The sequence below is a fragment of the Camelina sativa genome, chromosome 5, assembly GCF_030686135.1.
Source record: "Camelina sativa cultivar CO46 ecotype springtype chromosome 5, ASM3068613v1".
NCBI classification, from domain to species: Eukaryota; Viridiplantae; Streptophyta; class Magnoliopsida; order Brassicales; family Brassicaceae; genus Camelina; species Camelina sativa.
In genome coordinates, this window is record NC_141884.1 from 19566550 (window position 1) to 19588406 (window position 21857).

At 35.3% G+C, this 21857-nt stretch overlaps 1 protein-coding gene, 2 long non-coding RNA genes and 3 pseudogenes across 9 annotated transcripts; 3 read left to right on the forward strand and 3 right to left on the reverse strand.

Annotated features, from left to right (window-relative positions):
* Positions 1 to 1248: 1248 nt before the first annotated feature.
* LOC104789280 (putative CCR4-associated factor 1 homolog 8 pseudogene) lies at positions 1249 to 2211 on the reverse strand (annotated as a pseudogene).
* A 4107-nt stretch (positions 2212 to 6318) lies between these two features.
* On the reverse strand, positions 6319 to 7647 carry LOC104789281 (agamous-like MADS-box protein AGL97 pseudogene; annotated as a pseudogene).
* A 1090-nt stretch (positions 7648 to 8737) lies between these two features.
* LOC104786994 (uncharacterized) lies at positions 8738 to 11283 on the reverse strand. 7 transcript variants are annotated; one of them, XR_015557212.1, is made up of 5 exons: positions 11138 to 11283; positions 10622 to 10982; positions 9922 to 10265; positions 9281 to 9569; positions 8738 to 9145 (listed from the first exon to the last, which is right to left on the reverse strand). It is a non-coding gene; the product is annotated as an uncharacterized LOC104786994 (long non-coding RNA). The 7 variants fall into 7 exon arrangements; XR_767748.3 differs by having other exon boundaries at positions 10622 to 11030; XR_015557213.1 differs by having other exon boundaries at positions 9922 to 10288; positions 11138 to 11277.
* A 51-nt stretch (positions 11284 to 11334) lies between these two features.
* LOC104786995 (small RNA-binding protein 11, chloroplastic) lies at positions 11335 to 13047 on the forward strand. Its single transcript, XM_010512483.3, has 4 exons — positions 11335 to 11579; positions 11915 to 11983; positions 12142 to 12248; positions 12470 to 13047. Exons 1-4 carry the CDS (start codon positions 11498 to 11500, stop codon positions 12563 to 12565), a joined length of 354 nt encoding a protein of 117 aa, XP_010510785.1. The 5' UTR covers positions 11335 to 11497; the 3' UTR covers positions 12566 to 13047.
* A 701-nt stretch (positions 13048 to 13748) lies between these two features.
* On the forward strand, positions 13749 to 14334 carry LOC109133022 (uncharacterized; annotated as a pseudogene).
* A 1347-nt stretch (positions 14335 to 15681) lies between these two features.
* On the forward strand, positions 15682 to 17446 carry LOC104786996 (uncharacterized). Its single transcript, XR_015558528.1, has 4 exons — positions 15682 to 16318; positions 16505 to 16689; positions 16862 to 17043; positions 17139 to 17446. It is a non-coding gene; the product is annotated as an uncharacterized LOC104786996 (long non-coding RNA).
* The last annotated feature ends 4411 nt before the right edge of the window (positions 17447 to 21857 follow it).

Consider the following 21857-nt stretch of genomic DNA (forward strand, 5'->3'; position numbering starts at 1 on the left):
GCGTGTAATTGTTTGGTTCCTTCAGAAGATATTGATTCCCCATGCTGTATTACAGTCTTCTTCTTCCTCAATCCCGATCAGTTCGAGAATTCCTTGGTCAAGAAGATGCTCAAAAGGATCTTGGTTTGTCTTGGTTGGTTATGTTCAGGCTCTGGTTTATTGAAACAGGTTGTTGTAAGGTTTAAGTGGTTGTTAACGAGCTGATGAGATTGACTGCAAGGTTGAATCAAAAAGGGTTTCAGGTTATGAAGCAAAGAAGATTCAGTTTCTGCAATATTTGATTCAAGTGATTCAGAAGATTTTGATCTCAGTGCACATGAGTAAATCCTAGAAGCTAGCAAGGGAATCATGTTTTGCAGAGAATTACTGGTACATCAATCACTGTAACATGCGTATGGTCTGAACAGAGTTACAGAGAGGCCATGGTTTTAGGCAAACCTTTTTTTATTTCTTAATCCTTACTATATCTATATGGTCTGAACACAATTACTACTTAAGCATAGGATAATTTAGGTAATTAATTGTAAGCTTCTTTTGTCAGTTTCTTTGATTCGTCTGCAAAATCAGAGAAAATGGGTTGATTGGTTTGTCTAATCTTCGTCTTACAGTTACATGAAAGTGAGAGAGAGAGAGGGAGAATAAAACTGATGTTAATGCTGAGAAGGACTGTTTGTGTTGGCTATGAGTACTTGCCCACATGACACTTGACTAACTACGTATTTTTGCCTTTACAATGATCAAATCCGGTTTCAGGTGAGAAGACAAAGTAATTGATGTAATGACGTGGATGGTGATCTTGATCTAAGTATGGCAGCTAATACTCAATTTAAATGGTGGAGTAAGCACATAATCTCAATATCACATTTGTATTCTTGATTTTTGGGAGAAACCATACCCTGAGTGAGTGATCCGGTTGCAGAGAAACTTCTCTGTCTTGTTTTATGCTTCACTACCATCTTACACAAAACATCTCTTGAGATTTTACTAGGGACTTAATTACTAGGGAAAACAGACACTGGTTTTGAGAAACTTGTCAAGAAAGAAAGACAAAAGTGTGGAACTAAACTCAACTTTTCATCAAAATCTGGTACAAAAATATACATCGGAACAGTAAAAAAAAAAAAACTCAAATTTTCATCAAAATTAAATCGAATACAAACAGATACATCGAGACAATACTAACAGGATGAGATGTGTTGTTGACTAACACTAAACACATCAAAAAGCTAAGAAGGTAAGGACTAATTAAGCAGTGTTTTCCTTGAGATTTTAATACATACATAAGCTAGGCCCATAGCCAAAATCACCAAAAGGAGGAAACCCAGGAACAAACATCGGAGTTAGTAGCGGAAACGGCGGTGGTGGTGGAGGTGGACCGTAGCATCTGGTCATCATCACAAGGTGGATCTGTTGTTGTTCTCTGTGCTTTAGACGATCAGAGATGATTCTACAGCCGAGTCCATAAACAAAGCCTTCAGCCTCTTGCACATCGTGGAAGATCTTAGTCATCTTAACGAAAACCCTAGCGGTTAATTCGCTATCTGAACCGGCGTGGTGAGCAGTACCAACACGGTCAAGTCCCAACGCATCTGCGAGATGCTCTAAACCTAAACGGCAACCAAGCCCTTCGTATCCACCCGCGATAGCTTTCAGATCAAAAACAGAGCCGCCGAGGGTTCTAGCTACGGCTTTCGCAAACATCGCAGCAGTCACGGGTAAAGACTCTCCACCGGTGAAACACTTCAACAAATATCCAATGTCATACAACCCATGAAACGTCACCCAAGTGATGTTCCTCGTCCTCTTCAGAATCCAAGAGATCATTGAAAAAACCGGAGATTTCAATTCCTTGGGCCCTAATCTTCTTCAGATCTAGACCGTTGCGTTTTAGGAACTCGATGGATTTCTCGTTTCTCGCGTTTTCAGCATCTCCGAAATCGCAGAAGTTGATCTCCCAAGTTCCACCGACTCTTCCGTTGCTGTCGAACAGAGTTAGACCTAACTGGATCAGTTTCGTCTGGTTTACGCTGAACATCATGTCGGTGTATCGTTGATCGTCCAAAGCGTTGTGGTGTATCCCTCAAACTACCTGGAAACTCTGTATCAAACGCTATAAATCGGTAGTTTCTTAGACAATCTTTGATTGAACTCATCTCTTCGTCACGATTCCAACTCCAAATCTCACGACAATTTTTCATCGAACTCATGATCTCTGTTTTGTTTTCTTTTTTTTTGTTCGTATAGTAGGAGGAGCGTGAGAAAAAACAAAAATAAGAGAAATACAATATTTATAGTTTTAGTATTTTTGGAGAAAAGGTAAATTTCCTTTTTCCAGTATTGTTGATTTTATTATTCCCCTTTACATGACCGTTTGAATTTTTTTTTTCCTGATAATTACATGAATGAATACCAATTTCTCTTTTTCAAAAACAGATAGGGAGGTTCGAAACTTTTTTTTAGTTACTTTTAGAGAATTTCTTTTCCATTATGGAATTTTGGACATCCTTATTTATTTTTGTTTTGGTTATTAAAAGATATAAAAGTCAATTAAACCATTTTCTCAATATATGTCATCTAACTTTGAGTGTCACAAGACATAAAACTCAATATAATAAAAACAATGCTTCAAACTCAGATTACTATTTTTATTGTTGTCTAAAATCAAAACAGAATTAAACCTATTTTTCAACATATTTCATCACTAGCTATCTTAGTGTAAATGTGTAATAATACTTACCATGTTTTTTTTGGTCGACAAAAGACTCAACATGTTAAAAGAGGCCAAAGTCCAAATTTAACTTTTGACTTTGGGAGCTGTGGGAGCTGTTCGACCAAGCCTCACATCATGTGTCCATCTCTACAGATGGTACTCAACATTTGTGAACTAGAATGTCTACTTTTCAGTGTGAATAGCCAATCATTGGAGGCTATAGATGAAGCTATATGATGCTTTACATAAAATTGGATGGTTTAAAAGTGGCGATGAGATTTTATGTGTTTGGCTTGTGGGGGTAAGCGTATCTGTGATCAGTTTGTTAGATGGGTGAGGAAGCACTGGAACAATAAGTTGCAGGACAAATCAGAACCTCTGTGGTGGCCATTTCAGAACTTTCAGTCCACTAATGGAACTGGCGTGTTCTTATTAGTTCCTGAGACTATTCTTGAAGTTGTGTATGTGTTGAACAATACCAAATCAATTCTTCTGATGCAGAAGGAAAAGAGTTTAGACTCTTGGAAATTTACATTCGATCTGCAAACAGTTCAACACATTCTGCAACAGAAGGCTGTTGAATCAAGCTTTGACATTGAGTATCTAGTATGTCCACAGAATAAAGCCTTTTCTACATGGCACAGATGGAAAAGCAAGGTCCGCAACCATTTAACTTCTTGGAGTTGTTGCAAGGCTGGGTTTTGCCTCAGGAGCTTACAAGTTGGCGTTGCCAAGTTTCGCATGCTTGAGCTTTATACTGTGATTGGCCCATGACTCGGTGCATCTGCCAATGACAATATCGCCAGTACTCATCTTCAGGAGGGGAGTATTGATATGTATTGATCTACAATGCAACAGAGAAAGCTCAGAGCTTTGTGAAAGATGCTCGTTCCGGTGGTCCCAAAAAGCTGCGACTGAGTACAAATGTTTCGTTGTGACTAACTCGGTTAAAGTCTGGGCTAAACTCAACTAGTATACAAACCAATTCATGCAGTGGGCGAAAAAGCTTTACCCGTGGCTGTGATAAGCTTCTAACTTGTAAACTGTGAATGATCTAAAGCTTATCCTGAATAATACTTGCTTAAAAACCCAAATGAAATGATCCAACAAGTTTCTCTAAGAGATGACAAAGCAAGAGAATGAAAACGTGAAAGATAAGATCGGCAACCCTCGGGTTTCAGCATATACATGTGCGTGAGTCCTGCCTCTTTGTGATGCTTCCTTTCTTTATTTATACACACTCTTAACTTCTGCTCCAAGCTCGACCTAATCTCTCTCACGTGTAAAGCCAGCCATTTCTTCAGTCAACAAGCCAGGTGGTCCTTCACACATACTGATCCCTGATATTTCTTCACTCATTAATCCACTTGATCCTTCAGAATACTCCCCTCCTGAAGATGCAGCTTGTCCCCAAGCTGAAAGTAGAATTCTTGCACCATTCCGTCCACAACAGCAGCTGTTTCAAGATTTAAGACGGCTTGTAACTCAATATCAAATGCACAACGGTGGCTGCCCTTGCGTCTCCATCGGTGCCACAGAGAAGAAAAAACTCTCGTAAATTTCCACCCAAAGGCAAAGTGCTGAAACTGCATCACGTTTTTGCTGCAATGGACTCTTCCAAAACACACTATTATGTGTTTATACTTGAAGTGCCATGACTTACAACACTTGCGCTTCCTCCACTTCTTTCTTGTGCTAAAAAACTGAAGCCAAATTGCCAATTCCAAACTGAAATTGCAGGCTCTTTATTTTTTCCTCTGTCCCAGATCTGTTTGTGAACCTCCAAGATGTGGGTGATTTGCTCCTCTGAAAGTGTTGCAGCATTTGTTTGTCCACAAAGAAAAAATGTTGCAAGGTTCTGAGAGACGACAAGAACCTCATGTTGCACATAGTGTTCTTGCTTCCTCTGAGTTTATGATGTTCAAAAATGTATGATTGTGTTCCTTGAAGAACCGTACAAGCATTTACTCCATCACTAGATGAGAAACCAGCAAAAGCAAAACTAGAATGGTACTGGAATTTATGTTTGTCCAAGAGTGCAGATGTCAAATCCCCATGAACGTATAATGATGCATCGAAACAAAATAATGTGTTCTGCTCTACTGCATCAATCTCTGTCCAAGCTTGTATTAAAGAATCACAAAGCTGCTCAAAATCAGAAACAGATAAGGACCCATTGGTGACTTAATTCTTTGCAAAAACCAGCTCTTGAACGAGAACATTTCACAGCATTTACAGTCCTTTATCAAGACTGCACTAGAAAGGAAAATTCGTAAATTGCCATACTCTTTACTTGGCTGGAAACTTATGAAAGCAACCCACTGAAATCCATAAACAATATGCAAGTCCTTAAAATTGTTCTTTCTCCAAGACAGTCTTTCACACCATGACTCTCTATGCATGTCATGTCTCAGCCTGTCCAACCAAATCCCACACAATATTGTAAAATACAAAACCTGATTGTGTAGCATCCTTTGGTGAACTCAAATGAAGTCTATGTGCACATGTGACGATAGCACCTCATCCTCTGCCCATTTAATCACAGTATAATCAGTACTATAGACAACACATATAATTAGTCCTCTCCAAAGCCACAAATAAGCTTTGTCATGCCCGTTGTATCCCTCCTCATGTGACACTGAAAATCTGTATACAGTTCCACAATCCACCTAAAGTGAGATATAATGACCTGCTCAATAAACTGCAGACTTGGTAAACATGGTAATTGGTTTTTCTTCATCTTCTTTGAGTCAAAGACAAAAGTCGCTGCTTGAAAGGTACATTGGGTGGGTTGAAGACTGACCAAGTGCAACAATTTAAGGTCTGCAACTTCCTGCAACAGCACAGTCCAAAGATGAAGAGTTGCAATAAGTCCTCTTGTATCAAATAACAATTGTTCTTGTAGCCAATCTCTTATCCCATTGATGATGATGACTGTCTCGTTTATGTTTCTTCTTACTTATTCTTCTTAGAAGCATAAGGACGAAACAGTTGGTTTGCATTACATTGAAACCTGTTGAATGTTGAGCCAACCCATCCACCTCCGAGACATAAAACATGTGTAATTGCTCCATTTTCTCCCAAAACAACTATATATATGACTCCTAGCTCTCTGCAGAAAGTTTTTCTTGAATTTGAAATGCTGGGATTTGGGCGTTTTCCTCTTTTGACAAAACTCTTGAGGCAGTTTGCTTCCCATTGACTACAAACTGAGAATAAACTCTTGTGGCTCCTCTATGTTTGAATTTGTACCACCAAGTATATGTTTTTTTTTTCCACAGTGGTATTAAAGCAAACACTTGGTGAGCAACATATTTGAGCTGTATATCTCTGTTGATTCAGAGGCTGAGGCACCATACGATTCTTCTTCCTGAAACTGTAAATAGATAGGAGGAAGGCACTGCAGATTTCAAGCACATATGTTTAGTAAGAGAGGTAACTATATAGACTCCTCAGATGAGTACAATATATACTTTGCTCCAGGTAACTATGAAAGTTAAGCAAAGATTTGCTACAATGAATCGGATGATATAAACAAGCAAAGTTGTTAAAAGACATTCATAAAAGATAGACACGAAAATTTCATACAGACAAGACAAACAAAGTTGTTAAAAGACATTCATAGAGACATTCATAAAAGATAGATACGAAAATTTCATACAGACAAGACAAGCAAAATTGTTAAAAGACATTTCAAACATACAAACAAAATAATGCTAAGGCTAAGCGACCGGTTTGAGTTCGATCAATATCCCAAATCAATAGAGACAGTCATCATACATCCCCATATCCTTCCATACATCTTCAGATTTTGTCACAAAATCATATAATTGATCAACATCAAACTCTTGATTGCACCCATCGAAGCTCCCAAGTAGACCGTCGTCATTCGCTAGGGTTTGTTCTTCATCATCAGTATTGTTTTGAAATACTTGGAGACTCACACTTAAATCATCCAAATCCAAATTCTTCCATATATCATCAACATCAAGCTCTTCATCGAAGCTCCCAGAAACCGCTAGGGTTTGTTGTTCTTCAGTGATGTTGTTGTTGTGAAACCCTTGTAAATTCACAGATACATCATCTACGTCAACGCACAGACTTGAAGAACAGGGTTGATGATCTAGGGTTTGCTGCTGATGAGTTACGTGTGAACCACCCTTCTCCTTCTCCACGTCCGCACAATCATCATACATCTCCATATCCTTCCAAAGATCTTCAGATTTCGTCACAAAATCATATAATTGATCAAGATCAAACTCTTGATTGCATCCATCGAAGCTCCCAAGTAAACCGTCGTTGTTGGGTAGGGTTTGTTCTTCATCAGTATTGTTTTGAAACCCTTGCACATTCACAGTTAAATCATCATCTACACTGTTCTTGTCTTGAAACCCTTGGAAGTTCACAGATACATCATCTAATTCAAGGCACAGACTTGAAGAACAGGGTTGATGATCTAGGGTTTGCTGCACACGATCTCTTTGCTTATTTTGCAACTCCTTCAGATCGTGTAACATCTTCTTCATTGAATCAATCGCGGCACCCAATTCCTCCGGATTCTGTGAATTTGCGAGACTCTCATCTTCCCACCAAAACCCTAACTTTTCATCATCATCATCCCGACGAGGAGTCTGATCCGCGAGGAAAGCTGAAACAATATTGTCGACAGAGGAGTGGCCAAAAGAGTAGAAAGAGGCGTGTGAATTAGAAGAAACCGGAGTCGCTAAAATCGCAATCTGTGCGTCGGAGAGAAGACAAAGCTCTGAGGCTTTGTTGAAAAGACCCTTACGACGTTTAGAGAAAGCAACCGCTCGTGGATCTTTATTCTCTATCTTCTTCCCTGTATCAATCTTCCTCTTCAACCCACCCATTATTATGATTTGTTTTCTCAATTTCACAGACACAACGAGAACGAGACAAGACTCTGAGATTTTTTCTTTTTTTTTTGCGTGTTTGCAAAAGAATGAATGTGATGGAACTCACTCTGTTTCTAATCATATATATAGAGAGAGACTTTAACCTGAAGAAACTCAACTTCTAATTAATCCTAGTTGTTTTCCTTTTTCTGACTACACTAATCAGTAATTAAAACGACTTCAGTAAAATTGTTTTCCTTTTTTGTATTCTAATTACTCAACGCTCCTGTGACCGAACCAGGTCTGGTTTAATTAAACCATCGACTTTATTTCCTTTTGTTTTCTGATAATCAGTTAACCGGTAACTAACGAATAAGTAAAATTTGTTAAAAGGGTTTAGATTGTTTACCATTTTAATAGGTTTAGTGAAAACGTCTTAATTTATGGTTTTATAGCTGAATTTTGAAACACAATATGTAAACCGAATTTGTATGGCTAAAGGTCCTCCTAACTCCTAACCTTTATTTACCTTTTATAGGTTGGTGAAGCACCGTACATTACAAATTTGAGAAGCATGCTACTCCGATGGTTAAGCAAGTGGTGACTCACTCAAGCACATGTATTGATCTACAAGGCAACAGAGAAAGCTCAGAGCTTTGTGAAAGAGGCTCGTACTGGTGGTCCCAAAGCTGCGTTTAACCATGCTGCGACTGAGTACAAGTGTTTCGTTGTGATCAGCTAGATTAAGGTCTGGGCTAAACTTAACCGGTACAAACCAATTCATGCAGTGGGGGAGAAAGCTTCATCCGTGGCTGCAAACGTGTTTGGTGACTGATATGTCTCAGATGGGTTACTCTTTGGTTGGTAATCTTCCAATGGTACCTGTTGATATATGATATTGTGAAGGCTTGTGCGAAACAGGATGCAGAGCAGAAGAAGAAAGGAGAAGATACAGCTACTGTTGATGGAAACAAAGAAGAAGCTACTGCCCCTACTGATGGAGATAAATCATCTTCTGATTTTAGTGTAGGATTAAAAACATTGTGTGATTTGGTTTGTTCGGTTTGATGACCTTAGGACCTCTGCTTTTCCTTTTCGTACGATCACAAAATTTGTTGGTAGTGTGAAAAAAGTGATGTGTGTTTCTATCATTTTTAATCAAAAGAGACAATTTTAGCAACAAAACTTCACAATGGTCATATAGCAGAACTTAATATTTCATATCAAAGATGGACAATCAAAACAACTTTACTAAAAAAGCCAACAAGTGTATTTCTCTCCCATTCGCAAACGAGTCTTTGAGCTATTATTTGAGTTTGTACCAAGCTCCCTGAAGAACAATTGGAAACAAAGGGAGTACAGTACTGAGAAAAAATAGCTTGAGAATTACAGTCTTCTTCTTCCTCAATCCCGATCAGTTCGAGAATCCCTTGGTCAAGAAGATGCACAAAAGGATACTATGTTGGTTTGTCTTGCTTCAATTTGTGGAGATTTTCCACAACCAAGAGAGGTCGGAGTAGTCTACCAGCGTCAGTGAAGATTCTCACCTCATTGTCATCTTTATTTGATTTCCATCGATCTGCAAAAAAAGTTGTGATACATATATATAAATGGCACAGATACATTTCTGAAATAGAAAAAAATCCAAATAAACAATACCAAGCAGCACAAGAATATCGAAATAATACAAGACATTTGCTGAAACAGAAGATACCTGACGAAATAAATCATTTTTGGCGCCGCACGCTTTTTAACTCTGCGACAAAGGATTCAGAATTTGAACATAATCCTACCCAATCTCCATTGAGAAGAACTTTATGTTTGCCACAAAATGGTGTGCTAGTATTATCCATCAGCTCTTCCATTCCACAATCAAAGAACTTTTCCACCACAGGCTCCAAGAAGTGCTAACAAGTCCAAGAAGAGACATGTTCTTCACAAGACCACAATTTTCACCATCCGGAGTTGACAAAAAGCATACTCTGCCCCAGTGAGATGGATGCCTGTGGCCAACATTAAAAAACAATGAAGTTAGAGTTCAGATTCCAACACGATTTAACTGTAAGTAACCAACTTGGATAAAATCTCAACGCCGGCAGCAGGAGAAATATAACAGATAAATTGGCCAAGGCACGAACAACAGAATCATCTAACAAGATGAGTATTATACAAATATTGTATGGGATTCTGCAGAAACAGTGGTACGCCATCATATAGTAGGTTGAATAAGTTAGTAGGAATATCTTGAAAACATTCAGAAGACATGTAAAATTAAGTAAATACAGACCGAACAGTTTAGTTAAAGTAGGTGGGATATATTTCAATAAACCAGGGGAGGTGGAAATTTTCACTTACAAATACAGGCGGAGGCAGTCATCCACACTTTCAGCAGGAGGGAATTTGGTGCTTTTCATCTGCTGTTCAACATATGCTAGAGACTATTGGTAATGATTATATCATCGCCATCAAAAGCAATTAGATCAATTGCTTCTTTGTCTGACGAAACTCCCAGGGCAAAGAACAGGAGCTTCGTCAGACAATCCCCCTTTTTGCAGTTTTGTTTCCCTTTCTCGCTAGTGTTGAAAAGGACAGATTTCACCATGACAGGTATACTACAACCAATTAGAATGTCCTGCTTTTTGACATCTAGAACCTTCTTCTCGACATATTCATCTTGTCCCGTCTTGAATTTGTCGCTTCTAACAACAGTTTTTGTGAACATCTAGTCAATTTAGAAGTAAGACAATAAACTAAACCCGTAATAAGAATAAGATACATTGACTGAAAAAAAAAAAATAGAAACATCATCAAAATTCTGACAGTAAGTATAAGAAGAGACATTGCGTACAAGCATGAAACACTCAATTAAAGCACAGTGAGAAGAAGTAAACATATAAAAAAGCGTAAGATGATGTTATTCTTTTATATTTCATACCACCAGGTGTTCGTTCGACTACAAAGGTGATATGTAACAGAGGTTTAAAGCAAGGGGAACCGAATCATTCATTAATACCAGAGAAGAAGCTTACTACCTTAGGTACAAAGATATAGTTACCTCAACTTGGAAATTGACTTTCATCCTTGCTGAGTAAAGTCATGTTCTGAAGCCTGGCATGCCAAGGGAGAAACTCAACCTCCTTGTCATCAGAAAAGAATGTGCGCTTCTCCAGGGTAACCTCTCCAATCGTCTTCTTTCTTCTTTGTTGGATCAAAAGAAGGTTCCACGAGCATCTCACCAAAGGGATTCAAACACACTCTGAAGCCCGTGTTCAATAAAGAAGTTGTAGGAGTTGAGCTGATGGCTTACAAGTCCATGCTTATAGAAGAAGAACGATGTCGCAGCTCTTTTTGCAGAAACTCTGGAGATAACTTTCACCTATCTCAGATATATTCATCTATCTCGTCAATATCCATCTCTGAAATGCATCATTCATACATGATACAACCACAATTTTAACCGAATCCTTCTCCAAATCCAAAAACACGGGAAAAAAAAAAAAAAGCATATTCTCAGGAATTTTTTTGAACGCTTAAAAAGCAGAATCAAAGCGTAATACCTAAAAATGGATACCTAGATTGCACGACGGAGTAAAACGGCGGTGATGGAGGAACGCGGAGAGATTCGCCGAGAAAGAGAGAGTCAAAAATCCTTTTACCACAGTGCTTTGAAGCAGTCGAAACGAGAGAGAGTGTCGCTTGTTTGAAAATGACGGGTATGTCCTTACGATGTTCTCGCGTATTTGGTTTTAAATCAAGGGTAATTCCGTCAAGAACTCTGATTTTTATTTGTTTTTTTCCGATATAATAAAATCGCCTGAAGAATAACAGCGAGAAGAAAAGGTTGTTTTATAGAGATCAGTTTTGATTTCGCCGGCGGTGGGATCGCCGCAAACACAGCCACACAGTTTCCATCACCCTAAAACCCTAAAAAATGCTCAGTCATTTCCTCTATCGTTGCTCCACTCCTTCTCTCCTCTTCTCCAGAACCTTCTCTTCTACGCTTTTCGTCAAAGGTCCACTCTCTTCCTCCCCTCTTGTAATAATATCATCTTCGATTGGCTTTATCTTAATCCTTTAATCCATCTCACACGAATACTAAGAATTTCCAATTTCTTGATTGGGTTTGTGAAAAAGGTTGTGACTTTGACTGTGCCATTTTGAACTGATTGTTTCTGAATCTTAGATTAAGAATTTTAAAAAAAAAAAAAAACAAGGGTATGTTTGAATTTGTTGCTATTAAGGTTTTAGATGTAAAAAGCATCGTCTTTGTTATGATCTGAGTCTCATTTGTTGTTTCTTTGTGTTGTTGTTACAGTTAACTAAACATGAAGGGCTTGTTTTGTTGCAGGTGTATCTTTCTCAAGCACAGAAGAAACATTAGCTCAAGCATTTTCTCAATATGGTCAAGTTCTCAGAGGTCTGTGTATCTCTAATCCCCCACAGCAATTAGTTCTCTTCAGCTTCACTTACATTATCGTTTTGTTAGTTTATGAGGATAGTAGTTAGAGTTTACTTGTATACTATTAGGTTGTTTCTGTGTAACAAAACTTCACCTTTTTGGTTGTTGCTCTTCAGTGGATATTATGATGGACAAATTCAAACGCAGACCAAAAGGGATTGCTTATGTCACATTCTCTTCTACTGAAGAAGCTGAGAAAGCTTTATTAGAACTCAATGGCCGGGTATATATGAACTCCCCTTCTCTCCATCTTATCTCTCAGATCATTCTAAGAAGCTTCTTCGTCCGTTAATCTATTTTCATCTAAACTCTTTTCCCAATAATGTCTTGTGATGGAGCATTAGAACAAGATATGTCTGATAAAAGAAATGTTTTGCTTGAAATAATTTGAACACTCTGAGCTGGTTATGTCAATCTCATAAAGTTTTGTTGTATGGATAACAGTTGGTAGACGGACGGGTTGTGATCCTCGATACAGCAAAAGCTGCAAAACAGAATCAACCAGACAGCAAGCCGAAGCATACAGGTGGTGACAGTTGATACTTCTCTCTTTTGTCTTCTGCAACTTGTTAGATTAAATTTTTTGAGACAAAAAAAAACACTTCAAACCAATTGAGGTTATTCGGAAATAGGGTGTTTGTTAGTTTTATTGTACTCATAGAAGTTATTATGACAAGAAAAAAAGAGTTGGGAGCTTGTGGATGCATTATCCCAAATTCGAGGATTTGTATTTGATCTTAGTCATCATTGGACCGGTATACCAAATTGCTAAGTGTCTTCTCGAGTCTCGACTTTGTTTGACTCAGTGGAAGGAGTTTGGGGTTGCCAAAACAAGGTTAGTCCATAACGTCCGGGGAGAAGATCTATAACATTGTATTATTTTGAGTGGCAGAGAGAGACTCTTTACTTAGCACGAGTCTTCGACTGCAAGTCACGTAACCTTAAGAGTCTTGAGTCTTGTGGACGATTATGCTTCTTCTTCTTTCTTTCTACATAATGACCTATCCTTCTTCTCTTTACAAGTTTCTTTGTGTCTATGGTATCTTCATCTTATCACATAACTAACGCACCAATGAAGAACCTATGTGTAATTTGGCGTATAGGCATCTACTGCGATAGTTCGATTCTAATTTCCTTATATATACATCAATATGAAGCACACAGCTTGTCTCTGAACATTTGATAAAATTAGATTGATACCACTCAAAATTTTGTAAACATCTTTGCGTACCAAATAACCCAAATTTTTATCAAATAGACCAAGTTGCTACTCTTGTCTACATCATCGGATCCAAATTTGCCTACGAAAATACCCAAATTTCTAACAATTGGCCAGTTTCTATATTTGTACTACTAGCTCTTAAAACAAAGAAATGGAAGCTGGAGGGAATATGGAATTAGCCTAACATTTGTAGTGGACGAGGACGTTTCTATATCTTTAGATGTGCTAATTTTTTTTTTTTTGACAAAAGATGTGCTAATTTATTTGCAGTTGTAATTGTACCAATCCACTATACGGGCCTTGAAACCGGTTTAGCTACCTTCACTGGGGTTGAGAGTTGAGACTAATAGCAATAGACTGTAGAGCTGAATCAGGTTTTCAAGTTCGATTCCCGTTTTAAAACTTAAACTAGTAACACAATACATTTACATTAGTCAACTCAACTTAATGTAAGAAAGTTTAATACATTAACCAACATATGAGTTACATGTTGACGCAAATTTGAAACTGATATTGTTTCCTGTCCTATAAATTCGAAGCTTCTTCATGTATCCAAAACCATCCCAAGAGTCTAAATCTTAAACATAGTCCAAAAAAGAAAGGCAAAAATAGTTTTTTTTTTTTTTTTTCTCAAACAAAGGCAAAAATAGTTAACAAGAAAGATGGGAAGCAAAGCTGTTGTCTCAATCTTATTAATGGTTTCCCTTTGTGGTGCCATTTTTTTCACTCAAGGAGTAGCTCAAATGCAAAAGCCACCGACGATTCCAGGACTTTTGCCACCCGGCTTACCCATTGATCTGGTAAAATGTTGGTGCAGAAATCTCTAGATCAATTTTCTCGGGAAAATTTGAAAATGTTGAAGGCGCATGTTGCAAAGCGTTTTCGGCCTTAGATGCCAACTTTTGGCCCCATATGTTTCCGTTGAATCCGTTCTTCCCTCCTCTCCTCAAGGATACTTGTGCTCGCATTGTCCCAAACTCCCCTACACACAACTAAAGCAAGAATGGTTATTGATCTTCACTTTTAGTATAGTTGTTAGCTTCACATTCTGAGTTTTTAAAGTTAATTTTTGAAGGCTAAAATGTGAACTCATTGACACGTTTCTTAATAGAGTGAAATTTTCTAGTAGCAATATTCAGTCAAAATTTACCTTATTTATTTCTTCCGTAAACTGTTATCAATGCATGTGTCCGGGTCCCAAAATATATGCGAACTAGCTATAACCACATCATACACATGGGTTTAACTATCTTAAAGTCGGGGAAACGTCGGTTTCAGGGTGAATCCCACCACATTAAATGCAGAAATTGAACATACGTATCAATAGTCCTCATAAGAAAAACGTGACTATAAAATTACAGCAAATGAGAAAACATGATAAAAGTTGATGATACATAGATTATTTGTTGTGGTTTACAATTTTTAAAAACTCTAAACCAATAGTATTCAATTATTTTTCTTGAAGTCTACCATTCATCAATAATAATTCATAAATATTTGCATAGAAAACTCAAAAAATGTATATTTTTTAAGTATTTTATCGGTTAGATCATTCTTACACAAGTTAGTAAGTTAAGTAATACCATGTTGCTTGCAGATAGATGACGAGATGACAATCAATTCGATAACGTGTGCACATTAAACCCGATTAAGTGGAAGTGAGAGACTCTAGACGACTCAAAGGCTTGGGAGTAATTGCATTTTTAAAAAGATCCAAGTCGAATCCGGTTTTGGGTTGGGTTAAGAGTTTGTAAGCCGGTTTAAAGGCTGTTACTCTGTCATAAAAAAACAGAGCTTGTGAAGTGTGATCGAGTTTGCTAAATGATCTCATCCCTTAATCTTATTCTTGTAATCTATTCTTAAGCTAGAGAGAGAGATAGTTGTAATGGTGGATGTATAACCGCAACATAATATCTAGTGGATTGCTGCTAATTCAAGTTGGCCTTTAGACCCGTCACCCTTAAACTTTAAGTGGCCCCAAACGGACCATTAACATAAAGATAATTCGAAAAAAAAAAAAACATGAATTGTGAGTTGGTCTCATAATTTTAACCCTTAAGCGCCATATATGGACAATGAAAGCAACCAACTAATCTAATGGACATTTTACATATATAAACTTGAAATCGGTGTGTTTTTCGTTCTATATATCTTTTGCGGTAGAGTGTACACACGAAGCTATAGCGGAAGTGTCCGAGTGAAATCGTACCGACTTATTCTGGTTTACGTTCTTTAGATATCTTCTTATGTTGTTATGACTAATATTTCTATCACCAAAAAAAAAATATATATATTTGATGCGAAAACGAAAAAGATAATGAATCGGCGAAGCAAAACCAAACAAACATTAATACACAGACCAGAAGAATACAAAAAAAAAAAAGGATAATCTTGTCGTTGATGGAATAGAGAGGAACATGAACATTAAAGAGTTGTTAGACCATCTTTAGTGGGGAATACTCTTTGGGTTACTCTCACAATTGGACCCCAAATTCCAATTAAAAACTCATTTCCGAGAAAAAATTGAGAGTATCGTTGCTTTGGGAAGGAATTGAGCAACCTCCTGAGTAACGCGACGTGGCTTATCCCTATTAGTAGACGCATAAATATAAAATATTTTTTTTTCTCCATTTTTTCTTTCATTCTTCGCAACTCTCTCTCTCTTCTCTCTCGTTCCAAACAGCGATGGAAGAGACGATTCGTCGGAAAATCTGGAAATTCAATCGATTCACAGCGATGGAAGAGGACGGCGAGGTCTACCGGCTAACGAATCGGCGAGATAAGGTTCGTCGTCTCATCTATTTATTTGGTGAAAGAGAGCTTTGCTTTAGGGATCTTCGGATTTGGGATTCAATTATTGTGATGTGTAGTTTGTAATTGTGATTGCTCTGTTTTATAGTTGTAGTTATATATCACAAGGAGAGATTTTTTTTAATATATTATAGAAGTGATGACCATAGAATTGTGATTGATGAGAGTCAGAAGCAATGATTGGGTTATTCAAGGTAAAGGAAAAGCGAAGAGAGCAAGCTCAAAATGCTAACAGCGGTTGTGTTATCTCACTTGAAAAGGTATGGTACTCTAGATTGCAAATGTTGTTGTTAGGTATTGTTTGAGTAGAATGAGTAGGTTTTTTATGTTCTTGAAGTGTTAATGATTGTGAGCTTATGATATGTAAGGAACCTTCCCACTAAGAAATGAGTTGAAAATATAAAATTTGAGAATCTTAACTTACTTCTTGATTTTCTTGATCTTAGCACCAGGACTAGCAGCGACACACGAAGGTGCTCTCATGATTGTGGGAAACAACGTAGGAGTTACAATAGGACACTCAATTTTTGCTCTGACAATGCAATGGGGAGCTTGTGTTGTCTTTGTTTTGACCAGTCCTAATCCAGATCCGTCAATCAGAAAAGAATCATCCATCAAAAGAACAACCTCGGTAAGAAAAGATTCATTTGTTCAAATCTGTTTAGTATAAGAGTTTAATAACAAGTTCTCATTTTAATAAATATGATCTTTTAATATATATATACAGGACAAAAAGAATCCAATAATATGATCTTTATTATGTGTGAAGTCTGTTTGATTTTCTGGTTTTTTGCTCTCTGCAGAAGCAAGCGTAGAGGCGGATCCTAAGAACAAGAAACCTGCAGGGATTATGCTACTGACTCTAATTCCATTTCTCTTGGTGACATTGCCTGATTTATTTGATGCACAACCTTGGAGTGACATCATTATGTTGATCACACTCATAATCTCATGTTCTTCAACCATTATCTACTTTGTTTACTCGGTATGAGCTCTCTGAAACAAAAGTAATGCTATAACGCTTGCAAGTGATTTGCTTTGTTGTCTTACTGGTGGATTTCTTTTGTGGGAAACTTACAGTATTTTGATACGGCAGACCAAAAGAAGAGTTTAGATCACGCCAAGTTTGAGCTCATGTTTGAAGTTCATAAGCATTTGCAGAGCTTTTCTCCTCGAACACTTATTAGAGATGGACAACTATGTAAAGAAAGCTTGAAAAGGTTCAATTCTGTTTTTGTCTTAATCAAGAACTATTTCAGTTTGCTCTGTTTTCTGCTTTCTTACATTAAAGTTTGATAATTACTAAATATAAATTAAAAATTATTATGTAAAAAAGATTGAGCAACCTTATTTGGGTTCTCTAGTAAATGAATGATTTTGCAGAAATACTCTTAGGATTGCTTTACTTGAATAAATATTAATTATATAATTAATTAATTTGAGAGTAACTTAGGAGAGGTACTCCACTAATAATGATGCTTTTAGTCTTTAGGTTTATTTGTTAAAAGCACATGATTAGACATTTGGATAAGGACTACGATTTTTATGTTTCTTCTTTGGCTCCTTTTGTTTAATTTAATACTTCCTTTTAATATTTTAATTAATAATATTTCACTTTGCATCTTTTTTTTCTTTTTAATTCACTTAGCAGCTTTACCTCCACTTTACATCTATTGATTCTATTCTCAACAAACTGAATAAATAAAAAATAATTAAAAGCATTGAATTATTAACCAAAAGACAATATATATTCACAGTTTACTAAAATAGAAAATAGTATCAATTTTTATCTGTCGACTAATATAGAAATACTGAAATAGTAAGAAAAATAAGGACTGTCAAATTTACGTCTCAATATTAATCTCTATAGCAAAAACAAAAACAAAAAAATATAAACGACCCATAAGCCAATGAATATCAACACTGGTCCTTCTAATAACTAACACGAATATAACAGCTCACTCGCTAATCAGTAATCTCTGTTTAAGAGCAAAACACGTTTACGCTACGTCACTTAACACTTGCTATATTGATTATATGATATATCCATCGACAAAAAGACGTGTTCTCTAGAGGATAATAATAAAAGAAACTTGTATATATAATATATGTTAAGTTTTCACTGTTATATACTTTCTTTGTTTCTAAAAATTGATATTTTGATTTTTTTTTTTTTTTTTTATTGCTATACGTTGATTTAATAGGTTTTTTAGGCAAAAGTTATTTGTCGTGATTAATATGTATGTAGGCGGTGTTTAGGTATCGCTTAAACGCCTACTATTTATGCAACCTTTTACACCGTTTTTAACAACACTTTAAACACATTATCAACTTTTGATATTTGTTAGTTTGCATAAAGTTTCTTTGCTCTCTTTTTTTTCTTGATTGTAACTAATTTCTTCTTAACATAAAATAATAAATATATAAAGAAATTTTTTGAGAAATATCTTTTTTAATGTACTAATTTTTAAAAGTACGTTTTTATCTATCAACTAAATAAGGACCTGTCCGATGTGCGGATTTAAAGTTTTGTAAATAAAATTAAATTTTATAAAAATTTATTAAAAATTTATTATATGTTATTTATAAATTTGTTTTGTTATAATACACTGATTTATATCCGTATACAAATCTTTTATGTATGTTACAATTAAAAATATATTTTTTACACCTAAGTATATTGTATGTTACAAATATATTATTTACCACCACCTAGAAAACGTCTATATAAACAAACTAAGCCAACTATTATATGTTTCTTTACATTCACTTTTGCATAGTTTCTTTAATCACTAAAATTGTTGGCTCAAAAAAAAATTTTAATAAAAAATAAATTACATCACAATATAATTATGGAGAGAACCTCGGTTCTGCATTCCTCCCTTATGGAGAGAACCTTGCATCCAACTTCCTTCACCATGGAGAGAACCTTTGCTCTGCCTTATTCTCTTTGGGAGATAACCTTGCGTCCAATCTCCCCTATCTTCTTCCCTTAGGGAGATAACCTTACGTCCAACCTCCTCCACCATATAGAGAATCTCCGCTCTGTCCTCCTCCTGTGTGGAGATAACATGTTCACGTCTTTTAGCTATCTCAAAGTGGCTTGCTCCATCAAACAATGAAACTAAAGATCCTTTTCCAACTTCAGAAAATCTTTTGATAGTAACTAATGTTAAATTTCCCAATCTATTCATGGAAGTTTCTTTGACACACCATGATGTAGCCTCTGTCTCTAAGCTCCTATGCATCTATCAACAAAAATTTATGTTTTTCTAATCTATCTATGTTTGTGGTAGGCTTGTATTTGATTAGCCTATTTTATCCAACTATTAGGTTGATGACCTTCTCCTTTTTATCTCCTTTTGAGATTGAACGAATGGTAACAATTATGTTTGCACAAAAAAAAAGGTCTGTGACCAACCAATCAAGGTTGACAATAGAAGAAAATTAATTTGACATAATTAATAAAATAATAGAAAATTATAAGCACTGTAATATATGAATCTCAAATAATTCAAAGATGAAAATATAAATTAAATAAAACAATCTCAAACTACTATAATAAATTTTAAAATACAGTATTAGGAAAAAAAAAGTTGCATATATTAATCTTCCATTTTTTTGGGTCAACACATTAATCTTACCTATTCCAAACTGAAAAGATAGAAAGTAGAAGTATATTTTGGTTTATAAAATTAAGAAAAATTTGTCTTCCCATCAAAAAAGTTTGAGCAATAGAACAAAGTTGAAAGCAATATTTTTGAATAAATTATTTTGTTAGATGAATAATATGAGATGATCTATGTTTATATAAAAGTGAGTATTTACATTTTTGTAGAATTAATAATTTTCTGTATTTTTTCTTAATCCCTTTTGTATTTTATGAGAAAATTTATTCCAATGAGCTCATTATTTTTTTTTTAAAATTTCTTGCTTCTCACTTTCTTGTAAGACGTACTATCGTTCGACGTACTATCATTCGACGATAAGAACGCTTTCTGTTTAGTTGATCTAGTATTATATAATCTCTGTTGTTATCTTGCATTTGTGTATTCATATTTTTTTATGCTACATGTCCTGCAAATTAATAGAAATGATAATAACAACGTGAAAAATTTGTTAATCCCAAAAACCTTAGTTATTATGCATAAAAACTTTGTTAACAATTCATAGTCAAAGATTGCATAGTATGGATTATGAAATTGAGAAACGAAACAAAATTCAAAGAAACGACGACGAAAACACGTAGTAATACCTAAGGATCTTTGTATATAGTTGTTATGATTAGACAACAAACAAATTGCCTTCCAGACTTGTTCAAGAACAATGATGTGTCAAATAAAAGGTTAATAAAAAAACAAAGAAACAAATTTTACCAAGAAAAACAAAGCTAGTCGAAATTATTTTGTTTGGTAAAAAATAGGTCATCATCTATTTGCTTATATAGTGGGGGTGTATTTACAATCATTTTCCTTTTAGGATTAATTAAAATAATAAGATTACAATTATATTATGCATAAAAAACTTTGTTAACAATTCATAGTCAAAGATTGCGCAGTATGTATTATGAAATTGAGAAACAAAACAAAATTCAAAAAAATGACGACGAAAACACATGGTAATATCTAGGAATCTTTTTATATAGTTGTTTTGATTAGACAACAAACAAATTGCCTTCTAGACTTGTTCAAGAACAATGATGTGTCAAATAAAAGGTTAATAAAAATCAAAGAAAAAAATTTACCAAGAAAAACAAAGCTAGTCGAAATTATAATGTTTGGTGAAAAATATGTCATCATCTATTTGCTTATATAGTGGAGTGTATTTACAATCCTTTTCCTTTAAGGATTAACAAATTTATTTTTTTAATATAATAAGATTACAATTATCTTATGCATCGTTTTATCAAACTTGAAACCTGTGATTTCTAATCGTTAAAATTGACACGTGTCACAATCTGATAAATTACTAACTTGGATATTAAATCGTTAAAACTAACACGTGTCACAATCTGGTGAGTTACTAACTTAATAGCATTTTTGTTAAAGTTTTAGGGATGGGTAATTTTTGAAAAGTAGTATTAGAAAAAAGTATCTTTGAGATTCTCCTATTATTCAAAATTATATTGGAAACATCATATATATATATATGGAATTTATCTTTATTGTTAAATTTATTTAAATTACAAAAAGAATTGTGCATAGGCGCAAATATTTTTTTGAAACTAATTTGTAGCAAATATAAATTTGTGATAAGAATATGTAAATAGATATATTATTTTCATTAGCTATACAAACCAAAAAATGTAGTGGTAAAATTTTTATTTTGTTTTAGACTACAAATTTTAGAGGAATGTAGACTACATAGTAGTTGAACATCTATGTATCTATATGAAATTTGTCATGCTTGTATCTTTAACCATATTTTCAACGTTTTCTTTTTCATATAAATAAGCAATTGAAGGTTATTAAATTTTTATTGATGCATATAGCATTAATTCAATGTTGAAAACTTTTCTTTTAATTACAGAAAAAAAAAATCAACAGTAACATCAATGCACAAAACAAAATTAGGCTGAATGGCCTAATCTCTGCGTTACTATGAAATTTTTTTTCCCTTAGAAATCAATTTAATTTTGTTGAAGATCTTTGTTTAATGAAAAAAGCCACAACCTGTAGACAAAAAGAAAGAGAGCCAATAATTAGACCACCGGTTTTGACTGGACCAATCCGTCTAAGAGATATGAACCGACCATGAAAAATAAAAGTGTCTTGGCCAACTTTTTTGGTTTTAATATCA